We start from the raw sequence: 17,678 nt of genomic DNA, 5'->3' as shown, positions 1-17,678 counted from the left end.
ACAAACAAAAGCAACATCAGTCCTGCTTCCCCTGCCAGTTTTCTGGTAGATTTTTCAGCATCAGTTTCACCCTGTGAGAAAGGCTGCACAGCAGCCTCCCTTAAAAATTAAACAGGCAGCAGGGCATTGGATTTCAACACAGAATGTAAAAGTACCAGCAGTGAAAAGCAAGCACAGATTTTGGGGAGGGTGAGGCCACATTTGAAGTGGACAGAGCTGCCTTTGTTATTTTAAAGTAACAACCTATCTTTATGTGCCAGTGAAGAGCATATTGCCCACCAGATCCAAAACACAAAACACTAATTTTTTTATATCTAAAATCACATGATGGTGACAGCTCTGACATTCCCATGGATAACTAGAAACAAAGTTGTAGTCTTCCAAACAGTTTTACAGTGATTTCATATTTAACTTGCTGCCCAGCAGCAGGTCAGAGAGCTTTTGGTCACCCCTAATACACTTACTCACGTGGTCCAGATATGACCACATACAATATCAAAGCAAAGGCAGTATTTGCAGAATATCTTCCTTAAGTCACATGAAAGTTAGGGGTTTTTAGATCAAAACAATTTTTTGCTCAAATCCTCACAAACCTCATGCTATGGAACTACCAAAAGAAACATTATGAACATGCACCAAACAATTTATTCTGTCATGAAGTTAGGTGTTTTCTTAAGCAATTGTAGAAAGTCAGATGTATGGAAAAAAACCCTCAGGTCTTTGTCTTTTAAAATTAAACATTTTTCTGTTTGGAGAGACAGAAATTATGTTTTTTAATACAGATCTGTTATGAAAACAACACAGCTGTTGCTCATACACTTACCCCACTTCTGCCATGGTCTCCAGCAGCTGCAAATCCAGACTCTGTCTTGGAACACTCAGATTTTGATTGTGACCCTTGAGAGGGAAGCCCCTTGAAGGGGGAACTGCTGCCAGGGCAGTTAGCAGCACGCTGGGATGCCACCAGATTGCCCAAAACTCCCACATCAAATGCACAGTCCAACTTTTTGACAGTCCAGATGTTCCAAACTACCCTAGAGTGGCATTTGAGGGCCTAAATGCTGCTGCCAGCCCAATGTGCTATTTCTGAGGTCTCACCCACCCCAGGAGAGCCCAGAACAACTCCCTACTCTGCTGCCTGCTGAAGAGTCATGCCTTTAATGAGCTTCTGCAACAGCTCCTTCTGCTGAGTAGATAAAAAAGATCACCTGAGATTAATTACAGCAATAATTAAGAGCTGACCTTCTGGCAGTTAAGCCAGATACCCTTGCCTTCCCAACAGCCCATCACAGGTGCAGCAGGATGCTGTAGCTCTTCAGGAAAAGTTACTCTTCACCTGTTTAGAGATGTGCAATTTGCACATAAATCACAGCCTCAAAGCAACCCAAGCCACTCTCATTTTCCATTTTTGGGACTCAGTGCTTTTTCAGAAGTAGAAAAACATTTATTTCCATGGTCAAGGGAGAGAAGACTTTGTTTCCTCTAGTATTAATAACTTCTGTCCTTGCAAACAAAAATATAAATCCAGATAGTGGATAGCCACAAGAGGCAAAACCTTGCAAAACTTACCCACTCTAGATTTAGTTATTGTATAGCACAGATTAGGAAAAATCCTGGAATGGAAACAAGACTGGCATCCTCACTTCCCAGCAGAGATGCCTGGTGCCCTGGGCATGGTGAGGAGGAAGAACAGCAGGTGACCTGGCCACACACTGCCTTTCTCCACAGGGCCTCAAGTACCACATGAACATCTAAAAGCCTTCTAAGTATCCAGCACCAGAGCACTATGTGGATTTGGGGATGGCAAACAGCCACTAGCACAAGCCACAAGCCCGGCAGTCACTCCTTCCTCCTCCCTGTCCATCGCTTGCCTCAAAACTTGGTGCAGGAATAGGTATTTCCAAAAGCAGCCAGCCTGGTGAGACAGACTCCAGGCTTTGGTGTTCAGAACAACTTAGCCTTGGTTTAAGCAGATATTTTGTTGTTTGTTCAGCTCTTTTCTCCCATATCTTGGCACCCCATTGAAATGAGCTTTACTAGGCACTTCCATAGCAGAGCTGTAAAGAAACCAGCTGGTTAATTTAAAAGACTGCAGTCCTTACAGCTTTCCCCTCTGGGAATTTGAAGCACACACACACACACAAAATTTATATTGTAACACTTTTTCCACCACATCATGAGTTTTAGTTCCAAATCCATACTCTGAGGGGAAAAAAAGTCTCACTATCACTCTGCATTTTGCAGAGTGGGAAAAAGGAGATGCTAAATAAAAACTAAAAAAACCACGTAAGAGCAGGATTATGGTCTCACCTCCCATCCAAAGCCACGAAGATATTAGTATCTCTGCCAAGAGTACATTTTGTCACTAAAATAGTTGCTACTGCAGGCCAGTGTTAGCCCAGATCTAGCCCATATCAATAGTGAACGGCTGACGTCCAGCTGGACAGGCTGGGGCCGCAGCCCCCTGCAAGGGACAGTGACAGGCAGTGCCAAGAAGTTTCATGACAAGGGACAAGCTTTGGATTGGGCAAGGCAGGGAGCTGATACAGGAGAGAAGGAACAGACAGGCAGGGTCCTGAAAGCCCTTGGAAGTGGCAGAGTAACAAACAGCTGAACCGCTGTAGCCACAGGGGTTCAGACAAGCCACAGAGCAAGGCTGGAGGCAAAAGAAGGCAAAAATAATCTATAAACCTATTTCAGCTGAAGACAAGGAAGCAAGAAGAATTTGAAGGGAGAAAGGGGAGTGTTGCCCTGTGGGAACAATGCATATGTACTCATACAGCTATTTTAGTGTCACCTTTTAGTAGGAGCAGATATTGTTGTTTGTTGGACAGCAAATCCTTCCAAGGCCATGAAGCCAACCAACAAATCCTTACCCAAGCCTCACTCCCAGAAACTATCCATTAAAAAGCAGTTTTCCCTCAGTGTTCTGCACCCCATTGCCCAGTGCAAGGCATGACGGTGACAGTGACATTCCAAAGAAATCCAGCTCCACACAGGGTCAACCCACCAGATGCCAGAGACACAGAGCTACCCCAGCAAGTCTGCAGAGTATTTAAGAAGCAGTTTGCTAAATTATACAAAGGGAATAATTTGCAACGTAATGGTGTGTTTGCATTCTGAATATCTGATTTCCTGTTCAACAAATAACCTAAACACTCCCAACCAAATGAAATGTAGACAAGACTTAAAATGTTTGAAGAAAAGCACTCATCCAGAAAATTAAGGTCAACATGGAACAGATGGTGCCTCTGAAAAATGTGGCTTCAACATTTATCTTTATGTAAAATAAAAATCTTTTTAAAACCTCCGGCTGTTTGGTGACAGTCCTACTTGAAATATTGGACCTCGCACTCCATGGATAATAAAGAAGCACTAAAAAATGACTTCAAAATACTAAATCTAAATAAAGTTCTCTCAACTAGCGTGCAATAAGATTTCTGTGGGCACGTAAATACATATCAATAAAATATAGATTCAAGCGCTTCTGTAACTGCCATAAATATTGCAACTGCTCTTCCCATTTCCATAAATATGACCCACGACTCCCAAGTGAGAAGCTTTTTCATTTGCAGCAGTCAGGGAAAAAAACGGTCCTTTCTTCTTTATCAAAGTCTTTTGAAAGGCTGAATTTGAAGCCCAGCGCATGGGGAGCTGTGAACAACTTGTTACAGTGATGCATGAAACGCCTTAGCGTTCCAGCCTTAGCAGATCCATTAATGGGATTGCAGGAAGATCATGGTTATTCTTGAGAGCAGGCAATGTCACACCTGGCTGGGGAGGGAAACAGGGGCTCCAACTGGGCAGGGCTGTAAATTACTTTGGTAACGCAGAAAGGAGCAGGAACAAGCAGAAATAATGAGGCAGACCTGCCAAACACCAGAGGAGCAGTAACATGTTAGGGGACAAACAAGAAGAGGTCGAGCACTGGCAGGAGTAGCAGAGCAAGTGCTCTCAGCGCAAGGTAACAACAGGCAGGACACCAGGGGAGTGCCTCCTCTGAGAAGGTTTTCTCAGGACAGGTAAAAGAGAAGGCAGTCAAAGAAACTACAGAGCTGCACAGCAGGCAGCTCTCAAGCTTACAAGAAACAAACAAACAAAAAAAAAACCCAAACCCAAAGCCATCATATCCTAAGTGAACCAAATATTGCTGGGAGATGAGGTAACCCATGTTGAGGTGCCTATAAATACTGTCCCGTGGAGACCTCCTCCTCTGCATCACCCTGCAGACAGCTGGGACCCTCTGACATGCTGGTACTTCTGATCACAGGCTGCACACAGCACCTGAAGCTAATCCCTTCAGCTAATTCCTCAGGGGCCACCTGCATGCCTGGACTGAAGAAGAAGCCTCCCCAGCTTTGGCCATCCAAGCAGCCACAGCCACAGAAGGAGCCATTTGTTCACACCACCCAAACCAAATCACAATTAGCCCAGTGACAACAGGCCACTGAAGCACATCCCCAAAACCACAAGGTAATTCCAGATCTACTATCAGTTCTTGTTTCCCAGCCACCAGACCTCCAAGAGAACAACCATGATCAATGCACCTCTTTTTTCCAGTGTGCCTTTACATCTACTAGAAAAACCCAGATTTTTGCAACTCATGCCTTCAGGTCCAGCACCGATGAAGTTGTACAGTGAGCTTCTGCAAATCCACCTGGCTAAAAAGACTACAGGAATCTAATTGCAGCAATTTTCCTGAGCTGACATATCCTTCTAATTGGCTTCACGATACTGACTTACTGATGTTTTTGGTCCCACTTCCTCTACAAATTACCTCTGATTCCCCATACTACTGGGGAAAATAAGCTTAGCAATAACACTTAGACTCACTGTCCCTAGCAATGGGCCTTGCCATCAGTAAAGCACAGCCAAAATGAAACCAGACTGGGCATTCTAGGGAAACACTTGCAAGAATGGCTTCTGCACAGAAGTTTCTTGCTTCAAGGTCATCCCAACCCACATCACAGACAGATCCGATAAGCAACAGCACAACAGCTCACCAGAGACTTAAAAATAGTAGAGAGTTTATGAAGGTCTCTTTCTTTCCCTACCTAAGGCTTTTTTAAACTAAAATAGATATTTTATTTTCTTCTAAAAGAAGGTTGTGTTGATTTTGTTGGTCCTATTGCATAGCCAAGTGCTGCTGCTGCACATAGAAATGTCTATCTCCATCAGGCCTCCACTCACTATTTCTAAAAATAAAGTAAGTAATATTAATTTGTTCCTTCGGCACCTGGTGTTTAAACTTATTTCTTGGCAACTTCTGTTCTCAGCATTTAAACATTTTTCATATTCACCTTAAGTCTGGCAGCACTATTGGTTATCCTTCTCTGCCTCACTAATAATTTGGTTGATGGCATGCAGGTGGGTTTCTCATAATTAAAAAACCTATTTGCAAAGTTTGCATTAGGTGATCTGAAAAAATAGAGCACTCCTTTCAAAGGTTAAATAAGTAAGCTGCAGAGCTCCATGAAAATAATGCATAATTTAGGGATAAAAATAGTTTTGCTTTATTCAAGCTAGGCTGGATAGGTAGATTTTTACTGCAATCAGCCTAAACCTCATCTCTCCAAGTTACATGCTCAAGTTGATTATAGAAAATTAAATTTAGTATTAATCAAGCTAGGAAGAAGGAAATTACAAAAATTAACCTAATGCATAAATCATAGAAAAGAATGGTGGAGCCAGCTAGAGATCATTTAATGCATCTTCATCTTGTCCCACACCAGAACCAACTCCCCCCTTCCCCATGCCACTATGACAGTTATTGTCCAAGCCTTCCAAAAGTTTCCCCACAACACAGGAACCAGAAACCACCAGTCAGAGCCCTGCAGGGCCCCACCAGCCCTTCTGCTCCAGGCCTTGCCTTGGCATCCCCCAGCCATCCTCATTTGGGGTATCCCCCACCCCTGCCCCAGCAGCTCCTCCCAGTTGCACTGACAGGTCACTTTTTGGGCACAGAACTGCAGCACTTGGCACCACTGGGGGAAAAAAAAAAGAGCAAACCCAAAAGGGCAAGTTCAGTTACCTAATTACAGAGGATCCAGACTTAGAAATATTTATTTGTAGAATTTTCTTGATTTAGAAAGAACTCCACATATTGGCTGTTGCTTTCAGCTTCTCCACACCATAAATTACGAATTTGCCATCTGACAGATCTGCACTACCATTTTATCCCAGTTTTAGAGTTGAGAAACTACTGCTTGCATAGGACCTGTTCCAAATTATCCTTGAAGTCAGTGGGAACTCCCAGTGAGCCCCATGGGGACACGGGGTGGACAAGCATGGTTCCATATTTCCCAAATAGCTGTCCAGTACTTTGCAAAGCCATTTCATCCTCTGGACATGAACCCAAAGAAAGCTTGGTAGAGGGCTCTGCTGAGACACTACAACCAACATGCAACTGTGCTTCCATGGAGTCACAGCTGATGTGTATTAAGCCAATTTTGTCTTTTATATGCAAATTTATTAAACCTGGAGCAGCCAGTCAGCCCTACAATCCACTCTACACAGTCAAAGCCATGCCATTCAAACTTGTATAATAAGGAAACATTTAGCTCTGAAGGTACATTTAGAGCACAAGAGTTCTCTGAGCTAGAGCCTGATGTTTTCTTCCTTCCCTAATCTTACTTGCTAGGACATGTATAAATCCAGACAGTCTTTATCAGCTGGGGCTGTGGGAGGGCAGTTTTAGATGAAGCTCTTACAACTGCATTGTTTTCTTAATGAGAAAAAAAAAACAACGGCAACTTAGAGAAATTAAAAACCTAAATGAAGTCCTTAAGTGTTCCCCTTAGTCACTTCCAAACTTTTTTCCTAATCCTTTTGAACTCCAGTAGTTTAATCAACAGCTTGTTTAGGATTAATCTTCTCATCCCAGTTACACACACACACAAATGTCCATCACAGAATAAATTAAAAAGCAGAATCCCTATAAAGAGCCATAACAATCTGGCATTCTCTGGAAGCAAGAATAAAGGACTCAGTAGGACAGGCTGAAGACAGAAAGAGCATCTCTTAATGAATTCCTGGGATGCCTGGGGCCCTGTGCTCCCCAGCAGCAGGGCCGGGCTCACCCCACAGCACTGCACAGTCAGGGGCAGACCTGGCTGGGGCACAGCCGGCAGCAGCTCCACTGCAGTCGTTAACAGAGCTCAGCAGGGCCGGGCTGGGCAGCCACAGCCCTGCAGCCTCCCCAGGAGCATGCACAGGTGCATGCAACTCCCCAGATTCACTGACTGCAGCTCCTGAGCCAGCTGCCAGCCAGCAAGGGCTGCAGGGGCCAGCACGGCACCTCCCGGGATGCCCTGGGAAAGCACCGCTGGACACCACACCTGCAGCACAAATAACTGCTTGGCTCAGGGCTGCAGGACAGAGCATGCTTGACTGGGCACATCTGCAAGCATTAGAGAAGCAGGGGAACAACCTGGCAGGCGAAAACACATGGGCCATGAAGGAGCCCAGGAGACTTCCCCAGAAACACTCCAAATCCCATTGCTTTTACTAATTCCTAGTCCTATAAAAGCACTTCAGGAGCTTCTGAAGAAAACTGCCTTATGGTGGGGAAAAGATCGCTTGTTTTAGGAGTGTGTACATGAACTGCAGAAGATGGCCATAGCAGCCAGGCCATCACAAAACACAAGGTTCAATGTCTATGAAAAACAAAAGGGGTTTCAGGGAACAGCACCTGTCTCCTGAACACACCCCTGGCCAGAAAACATGGTGGACAGCCCTGCAGTGCTGCTAAGGGGGTTAGCTGTGCAGACATTGCAGAGGTAGAAAAGCTGATTGTAGCACCCTTCAAGGCTTTGCAGAAGCAGCACTCGCTGCAGACACCCTTCCTGGGATTTGTGATGCTAAAGAGCAGCATTATTTGGAGAGCAGGGGACTGCAACCTGCCAGTTTCAAGTTAAGGCCAAAGTTAAATAAGTTGTGAAGGCAGATTGCATTAAGGTCTTGCATTTTGGTTCAGCATTTATATTTGTTCTTATAGCACCTTCCCATTTTCACTGTGGGCATGGGCTGTATGACTTTCCCCTGTATCTAAAGATAGGCCAGTATTTCACAGTACAGGACTGCTTTGCCACTTTCAAATCAAGGTGATTCATGCAGAGGATGGACAGAAAAAACAGATGGCAGCAGAAATACAGCAGAACTCTTTCCACTGCCACTCTTGCCATCAGTCTTGTGCTGGGGCAGGCAGGAGAGGGGGAGCTGTTGCCAGGTGATGAGAACAGGGCATCTTGTGATTCAAGTGAACAGGGACTACTCAGCAGCACTTCAGCACTGTGCAGTTTGTGTCTGGGTACATGAACACCTTCCCATGTCGTTTGTCCTTTGGAAATCTGTATTATCCAGAATGAGACTACCCTAAGTGCAGCCTAACCATTAACAGGAAGGTATCTGTAAAGAGATTCCCTGACCTCATCACTGAGCACTGAGGAAGTGCCTTAGCATGTCACAGTAATTCACAACTGCTTGTTTGCACAGAGATGTGTGTGTCTGTGTCTCTGTGAACCGAGGTGGTGTGATCCCAACAGCTGTAAGGCTCCCAGATTCCTCTGCAAGCTGAGAGCTCACTATTCTTGACACTGATACCTCTGAGGGAAACAACTTTGTCACAGGTTCAGTGGAAGATCAGAGGACCTTGAAAAATTATATTTAACTCCATGTCCATTTCAGGGCACAGATTTCCCCTGCAAAGAAGTAAAAATTTATTAATAAACTGCAATAGTTTCATGTAAGAAACAGGAAAGCAGGAATGCTACTAACCTTGAGAATGTGAAGACCAGTCTCTTGCTTTTTTCCTCCCGACTGCGTATCAATCATCCACTTGACTGCAGGGTTTTACTCTTATGCCTCTTAAATCATATCACTTTTTACTTGGAATTCGTGAACAAGCATTCTGTTTATTAGCTTACTAAAAGCTCAGATGCATAGAGCTACAAATATCAGGCACCTCTCAGCACACACTACCACAGGGTTGCCCTTGATTTTAACTTCATTATGCCACAGAGAAGTTAAGACCACCAGGATCTGAGATCCACACTGGGGATACTCAAATTAACACCAAGATCCCACCATGCCATCACCTGCACTGTTCACTTTGCTAACTTTACAGCTACTACTGACTGGGCAGCATGGCTCTCACACCATACTTACATCTTCTGTACCTCTGGAACACGTCACAGAGACTTCCTGGGTTTAGAAGTCTTCTTGGCTTCCTTCTCACAAACACATCAAACGACTTAGAGCAACAGTGCAGAAGAAGGTTGTCCATGCATCTCGACTATACATCACATTTATTTAAACAAGTAAGCAATTTAAAGTCCCTGAGTTACACATCTCCTCCTGACACCATTTCCCCAGAAATGCCTGTTTTCTGCTTCACCAATGACCAGTGTTCTTCCACAGCAGCATGCAGAGGGGATCTCCTAAGGCATGCCACCCTCTTGTGTTCAAAACAAGTTTCACTAGTTCCACCTGGAAGTACCAGGAAAGCACTTTACCAGAGCAGAGACAAATAGCCCTCAGGTGTCTGGGCACACGGGTCTCTCTCAACCTCCCTTCAGCACTTTGTTGTTGCTGATGCTTGCATTTCAAACAAACTTCAGTTCATTTCACACCAAACAGGGAACTTACACCAATTAGAAGCAATTTTCAACAGATCATGATAGAGTACCAAAAGCAAAAAGTATCAAATGTAAACAACTTGTAAACATTAGTAACACATCGGTAGATTCAAAGAACATGAATGACCACAGAGACAACCCACAATTCAGAAGAAACAGCCTTTTGTCATGAAGTCTTTATGGCTTGACAGAAACAAAGTTAGATTTGTTGTTGATGTGGTTAGTGCAATTTTTTTTTATTTGAGAGGTCAGTTAAGAAGAGTTAAACAGATGAATCCAGTATGACACCTCAGTTTCCGAGTTGCTTTTGAACCTGATCTGAAATATGGCACTGGACTCTCATCTAGAGTCAAGGCATTTGTGATCTCAGAAATAAAACCAGCTGTTTGCCCCCCAGGATATGGGGAGGGCTCCTCAAGGGATAATTCATGTTTCATATAAAACAGAGGAAGGAAAGCTTAACAGCATCACAGTGCAGCTGTGTGCTTGGCCAGTACCTCTGCAATCCACATATACAGCTTCATCTAATACATAATTTATTGGAAAAGTGAATGAAGGAAGGAGGAGTAGGCAGACTCATCGAAGAGATGGGTAATGCAGCATTTGAGAACAGTCCGCTCCTGGAAATTCAGGCTCCTGCAAAGTAACCTTGGGCTTTTACATGAGGAAAGGCTACAAAAAGCATATTCCCCAACACTGTCTGAATTTAGATCCTCCTATTCTGCTATCTCATGCAAAGCAAGAACGAATATCCACGCTTCTATCCAAAGCAAAAATCAGTGTCACTTTCCTTGACAGTGATCATGGTGTTTAAAGAGAATTTTTCAAGTAGTGTACACCTTTCTGGAATCAGAATCAAGCTTCACGACACTCACCACATCTTCAGCTTTGATCCGAGCTATCCATTCCCTGATTCCAGAGACACCACTAGGTCTGGCACCACCATTTCCTTACACTTATTGCTTCACAAGCCATATTCATTCCCAGGACACCCAACTCACCAGAGCACTTGTGCTCTTCCCTTCATTTCTCTTCCCATACGAAGAGCTCCCGTTATCCCTAACAGAAGTCAACACATGCTTGCACAGGACAGAGTAGACCTATTAAGGCTACATGGCTGACCAACAGAAATACATGTATGTAACTGAAATTTTCTTCTGTTCAGCAAAGGGCACTAAGTTTTAATTGAGACATCTTCACCTGTGACCCTTACTTCCTCATATCCACCTTCTCCCCCTACCCCCTTTATGTATGGGGAAGACTCACTGTGCTTCCCTGATGCAAAACAAGAAATAGATCACATCAAGTTTGCTCCATACACCAAAAGGTAAAAAAAAAAACAAACCAAAGGACAAACTGGTTCACAGTTAACTATAAATAAAAGTGCAGTAAGTGTTCAAGTAGAGTGTAGAGTTTAAGCAAGCTGTACAACCACATTTGGCATAGTCATCTCTTAAAGGCCCTGCGTGGGTCCCTCCCGTTACTGACAGCAGGGGGAAGAGGCTGAACACTATTGGCTGGTGCTGGATTTACAGGTCCTCGTCCATTGCCTCTCCCACTACCTGCATAAATGTGGCCATGGTTATACGTGAATGGAAATCCACTTGCTTCAGGTCCAGTTTGTAAACCATTTCCTAAAAAGACAGAAAAAACATTATCACGAGTTCCATGGGTTGAAATCACTGATTCCCTACATAACTTAACCAACAAGGAATACATGGGAGTTTGCAGTAAACACCAAACCCTGAAGACCACAAGGTAAAGCCTCTCTGGCACTGCAAGATCCCAAATCACAGCTTACCTTTCCCCTCCCAAACTACCTCCCTTCCATCCCTTTCTCAACTCTCAAAGCAAGAAGGGTCACAATAACAGCTGTTATTGTGCAGAGCATTGTGTAGGCAGGCCAGAACTAAGGTTCCCTCTCAGTTTGCACCTGCTCAAAGCCTTGAAGCATTTTCATATTTAAGATTCTATGTTTAAATACAGCACAAAATGATCCAGATAAGTCAAATACTGGAATTCAGATTACCACCACATCTGTTTTTGTGAGCTAACCAGGCAGGAAAGCCATGGAATCTAGCAAGACTGAAGTAATTTTTAAAGCCAATGTCTCAGGAAGTTTAAAAAAGCAGAATTTCAAGTGCTGCAAAAACTTTTCAAAAGCATCACAACAATTTAAGATTAGTCAAGATCTCTTATGTGATACAGACACCCCAAACATTCTAATCTCCTCCTCTCTCCTACAGAAGGAATCCTAAAAACACTTCCAGGAAATGTTCATGCTTACATGCTTGAGGTTCTGGCCCCAGTCTGAATGACTTTTTAGAGCCTAGTACACTTTTTTATCCCAAGAATGGAGAACCCTTGAAATAAATTTCTATTCCCATTAAGTGTTTCTCATTTTTTCACTTCTACAAACTGAAAAAAACTTACCCAGTGGCCCAAAAGTACAAGTACCCATACCACTTGATGCAGAAATATTATTCTGTTCACCCTGTGCCTTTAGAGAAAGGTAAAAGGAAAAAAAAAAAAAAAGAAAGACATGGATCAGAGAAAGAAAATTCACATTTTTACAGAAAGGGGCTGATTTTTTCCCCTCTGTGTTCTTACAGTGGCTCCACATGGAATTTATCTGCTACTTCAATTATTGGCTCATTTCTAGCTATATATCACTGAGTCCCTTTTTCAAGAAGAGTCACATCTGATCACAACCTAGTGTGAAATATTCAGAACAAAGAGCACTTTAGGCCACAAGCCTCAGACAAGTTTAACATACCAGTTTGTTCTGCCCGATGTGCTCCGAGTTGGGTTCGCTGTAGTTTGGCACTTCTGAGTACACCATGCAGAACCTGGGAAGAAATTAGGATTATTACCAAGTTCTAAAGACATCTTTTAACAGAGTTCTTAACTCCACAATTCACAGAGCATATATTCTTGACATCGCATCACCTAGAAGTAATTAATCCAGACCCCACTGTTCAGAAAATATGTGTAGGTATTAAAAGGTTCTTTAATCCCTTTATAGGCTTGTGGTGAGGCTGCCACATCTTCCTGGTGAGGGCATTTCAATCAAGCAGAGGCAAGCATTTATTTAATCAAGGAGGTAAACTGGCCTAAATAAAACAAAAGGTGATGAAAGGGCTCCCTTTGTCTTTCTTCCAGCTGCATAATCTTGTCCAGCACCCACTCACAAGGTCACCTGAGGCACTGAGTCACCCAGCCTGCTCCCAGACAGGGACTGCATTACACCTCTAGAGAAAACTCACTCCCACACACTCCCATGCTATGCAGGGCCCCATTAACAATAATAGCACAGAGGAGCCCAAAACAGGCAATGAAATTGGAATGAAAAGGATGCTTTCATCCTTTTCCACTCAAGGGGACTACGGCAGAATAGGCCCATCAACTCACAACATGGAAATCATGGCAGAGAGGAAGAAAGATCTGGATCATTACACTGCTTGGAATGGTTAAACACTACAACTCAGATAAGGACTCTCATCACTCCAGCCAGCTGGAGAGTAAATCAGCTGGGTAACACTTCTGAGGTAATGGATTTTGTACAAAATAATATGTAGATTTTTTTTGTGTGTGTGTAAATCCATCTGAACACTGGGCATTTCTGAACCATACAGGAGGATATGTAGCAACCCCAGAGCCCCACTTCCCTGATGACTGCAGGGTTCTTCCCTGATGACTGCAGGGTTTCCCACAGCACTTTGTGCAACAGAGGAAGTACTTTTCTGGTTAGAAAAGGTTGCTGTTTTTTTTATTGCTCAAGTATGTTACTCATGTCTGTTCTTGGGCAGGAGCTGTTGCCCCAGTCTGTGGGCAGTTTAAAGCAGGTTTAATGAGGTCTGTTTCTGCTTGGATATGATTCACTGCAGTGACCTTGCTCTTCCTTCTCTGCACTGCCTGGCCCTCAAGGATGACACACATACAAAAGGCTCCCACCAAAATGAAGTGGTTAATCAAGATAAGGCCTAGGTAAGCAAAGCAGATTGTCATTTACACATTTCCTCCTCCTAGACCTGTGCCAATGATGGAGACTGATTTTCCACAAAGTACCTACAGTCCAGGCAGGGTCAGAGCTCATTACATCCACCACCAACTGAGAATACACTTTTGCTGCCTTGAATTCCATTTCCTGAGAGCTACCAGGTCTCTTACTTACCATGGCACTCTGCTGAGAGGTATGAACACACAATACTTACTCCCCAATTTTATGCAGCTCCCCTCCTCGTCCTGTGTAAAGTGTCAGGCATCCTTTCCACAGAGATGCGTACCTGGCCAGAGAAAGGAGAAGTGAAGCAGTTTCTTAGTGAATGAGCTGACAGAGGAAGTAGAAGGATGCTATCTTCCAGGAAGTTAACAAGAATTACACACCAGCATGGACCAAAAAAATTCCCAGGGACCCCAAAGTCACCAACACCAATTGTTTATAGATCCCCATGTACTACTTCTAGCAAAAGGTACCGGAAGCTCAGCAGACTCCTTTGACAATTCCAGGAAAGCAGCCAATTATTTTGAGATTGGATGCTCTTTTGTTGACTGGAACAACCCTTATGACTTGTCCTGCAGAGAAAAGGCATTTTGCCAAAAGCAGTGTCTGTGTTATATTTGGTGACAACTCAGTTCTGCTTTCAGCAGGAGCCAGGAAGAATCACCTTTGCTTGCTGAAGAACAGCTACTGCTCCCGAATGTGCATGATCAAAAGTGCTTCCATTCTTAATATAGGTCCTTACCAGACTGGGTTTTTTAAAGGCACAAGTTTGGCCATCAAATTCCAAGTGATGTATAGAAACACACTGAAATAGGTTTTTGATTGCAGGAATGTTCCCTCACAAAGACAGGGTGAGTGCACTCTATTCTTTATGGTGGCACTTGACTTCAAGCACTGAAATCTGAGCCATACAAAACCTTCTGTGTAATTGATCCCTTCAGTGAGGGGCATCACGTACGTGTAGAGAATGAGGAAAACACAGACCAGAAACACAGGCACAGTGCAAGGGAGTTAAAAAGAATATGTGTGTCTTCTAGCACAGGAACAGGGAGCCTCAGCAACTGCACTCCAGAGGAGCCACCACTCTGGACAAGTCACCACTTCCTTCACTCCGGGTGTATCTCTGGAACAGAGATAACAAACCCTCCTCTTGCCCTTTGCCTTATCTGCTGAGACTGGGAGACATCCGGCCACACGCAGGGCCCTGAAGAGGCAGCAGAGAGGAGTCAGGCTGGCAGGAGGGGACAGCACTGCCAGTGCAGTGATAACCTGCTCTGGAAAGCACAGGCACTGGAACTGCAGATACTATCTTGGGAGCTTTCCATCCAGAACAAGGATTAGTGTTCTCCACTTCATAGATTCACTTTAAAGACTCCCTCACTGCTTTTATACCTTTAATAACCAGCTAGTCAGGCAGTCTTGTGGCAGAAAACAAAGGAAAGGAGCTGCCAAACAATAAATGTAAGTCAAACATACATTTACTGGGAAAAGACCCAGCAAACCACATGACTCACAATCTCCAGCACAAAGTTATTCCACGTATGCAAGCATTGGTTTTTATCTCAAAAAGAGCTGGCCATAAAGCACTAAACCCCAGCACTAATTTTAAATTTAGAAATATTAAGTGCAACAGCTTCCTGTGAATGGGTTCACCAACTTACAAAAGTAAGCAACAGTGTCTGCTTTTGCAGAGGAATGTGTGTGCAGCTTGAAATTCAGCAAGGGGCAAAAAAAAAAAAAGCATGTTCACTCGTGGTGCCTGTGTAAGCTTTTCTGCTTGTATCAGAGGGCATCCTGCACTATGAGGCCATGTTAGCCTACAGAGCTGAAATGTACCTGCCTTGCAATGGCAACACCACACACTCAATTCTATTTAAATATAAAATTGTATTTGGAGAGCCCTGCATGCCAGTTTTCTGAAGATGAGAGCCAAACCAGAATGGATTTAGCTTTTGCCACTTCACTCCCTCTGCAGTCCTAAGGGAGCATGCAATTCATGTAAATGAAGGCATGACTTTGCCACCCACCAGAAACAGTGATGTCAGCTCATAAATTTAATACATACAAGCCAAGCTCAGTTTTTTAGATTAAAGGATGCCATGACTCGTTGCACAGAAACACCAGAGCAGTTACAGTAAGCCAACCACAGAAGGGAGTATAGTAATACAGCTGAACAGTATCGCTCTTAATTTGTTTCAATGTCATTTACACACGGGGCTTTGTGCTGGCCCGGAGCTCTGGTTTAGTTCCACCCATCCCTGAGCTCCACGTGCTCTCCACGCAAGCAGCCTTCCCCAGAACCACCTCTGCTGAGGAGTCAGCCCATTTCGTGTAAAAGGACATTTGCATAGGAGGAAGCAGCTGTAGTTTTGGTGGCAAGGGTCATGCAATTTCAGTCCAGAACTGAGAATTACTCGAACAACTAAAGAGCAGCTCAGTTAGCAGCCTGAGTTGCCTTTCACCTACTTTTTCACAAAAACAAATTAACAGGACCTTACACACACTGCAGATCCCAGAGTGCCGTAGGCCAAAGGATCAGTGTAATGGATTTCTAAAAGTGCAACCTAACTGACATGAAGAACTCAAATGAAACTTACTATGACTTTGCTAGTGACAATTTAAGTGAAACAGAAAAGGATTTTCGGATTGACTCTAGCATTTTCACATTAAGTTTGGGGGTTGGGTTTGTTTCTTTTTTAAATTAAATGACCTCTGAGGAACTATTTGCACCTAAACAAATTAACACATTCTACAGTGTAGCCCTAGAATGAATTTTTATAGTGAAACTGAAAAGGTTCTCCTCTGCCCGTCACTTTTGTTACGTCATTCCAATGAAAAGCAACTTTTCTGCGTGATATGTAATCAACCTCACCTTTCATTAAGGAGCTGACTGCCAGAGCAAAGAACTAGCTGTGAAAATAAGAACATGCTTTGGACTTCCCCTGCTTGATTTACAGAGCAGGACTGACTGTTGCATTCCCCCCTGCCCCAGAAGTATTGTCCTAGAAAGCTTTTTAAGGCACACAAACCTCTCCACCACCACCTCCTTATTACAAACCCAAGCCCCTCCTAGCCTGCACGCTCACACTAGGCATGTTCCGGCCTGGGAAAGAAAGGTGGGTTTAATTTGGCAAGTGACCTTAGGGCGCTGGCTCGGTTACAGGGAGCGGGTCGGAGGCGGCGGCCGTGTCCCCCGTGGCCCTGGAAGGCCCCGCGGGTGACAAAGGGCAGCGCGACCCGGCCCCGTACGCACCCTTTGGTCAGGCGGATGATGTCCCCCGGCTGGATGAGGCCGCCGATCTCGTCCCACACGCAGATGGTGATGCTGCCCGTCTTGTCCGCCACCTTGCAGGACCTCACCTCGTGCCCGTCCTTGGTCTTGGTGACTCGCCCTGCGGGGAGAAGCGCGGCTCAGGGGGGGCACGGCGCCGCCGGCCCCCCCGCCCGCCGTGACACGCGTGGGCGGCCCGGGGGTGGGGCGTGCCGGGCGCCACTTACCGATCTCCAGCACAATAAAGATGACATTTAAGTTTTTCAGTCCGGGTTTTATGTCTTTTATAAGGAAATACGTGTCGCTCGCCGCGCTCATGCTGCGGCCGGCGCGGGGGTGAGGGCTAGCGGGGCGGGCCGAGCCCGCATCCCGCGGGGGAGCAGAAGCAGCGCGGGGCCGGGCAGGGGGGCACCGGCGACCCTCACAGGGGACGGGGACACGAGCACCGAGGGGCTGTGCGGTGACTGTGCGGCACGCCCGACCCCCACCGCTCCCTCTCCACTCCGACACCACCAGCACGGCGACCACCCCGCCTCCCTCTCCCGCCGGCACTGAGGAGCACACGTGCGCCGCGCTCCGCTTTATACCGGCCGGGCGCCACCAACACGGGCGCCGGGAGGGGGCGATTGCGGCGAATGGAACAGTCCGAGGCACGCGGAGCGCCGGGACTGGGTAACGGGCGGGCGCGAGGCGGCGGCGCGCGCTGATTGGCCAACGCTGCTACCGCCATCTTCTCCTTCTCGGGGCGCTGCCGCTGCTGAGTCGGGGC

At 45.2% G+C, this 17,678-nt stretch overlaps 1 protein-coding gene across 1 annotated transcript; it reads right to left on the bottom strand.

Annotated features, from left to right (window-relative positions):
• Positions 1 to 9,288: 9,288 nt before the first annotated feature.
• Positions 9,289 to 17,446, bottom strand: NABP1 (nucleic acid binding protein 1). Its single transcript, XM_066553555.1, has 6 exons — positions 17,137 to 17,446; positions 16,892 to 17,030; positions 13,850 to 13,921; positions 12,412 to 12,484; positions 12,069 to 12,135; positions 9,289 to 11,269 (listed from the first exon to the last, which is right to left on the bottom strand). The coding sequence occupies exons 1-6, from the start codon at positions 17,225 to 17,227 to the stop codon at positions 11,082 to 11,084; spliced, it is 630 nt and encodes a 209-aa protein (XP_066409652.1). The 5' UTR covers positions 17,228 to 17,446; the 3' UTR covers positions 9,289 to 11,081.
• Between the last annotated feature and the right edge of the window lie 232 nt (positions 17,447 to 17,678).

This window comes from Molothrus aeneus, chromosome 7 (genome assembly GCF_037042795.1).
Source record: "Molothrus aeneus isolate 106 chromosome 7, BPBGC_Maene_1.0, whole genome shotgun sequence".
Lineage (NCBI taxonomy): Eukaryota > Metazoa > Chordata > Aves > Passeriformes > Icteridae > Molothrus > Molothrus aeneus.
This window is presented reverse-complemented; position numbering and strand designations above follow the sequence as displayed.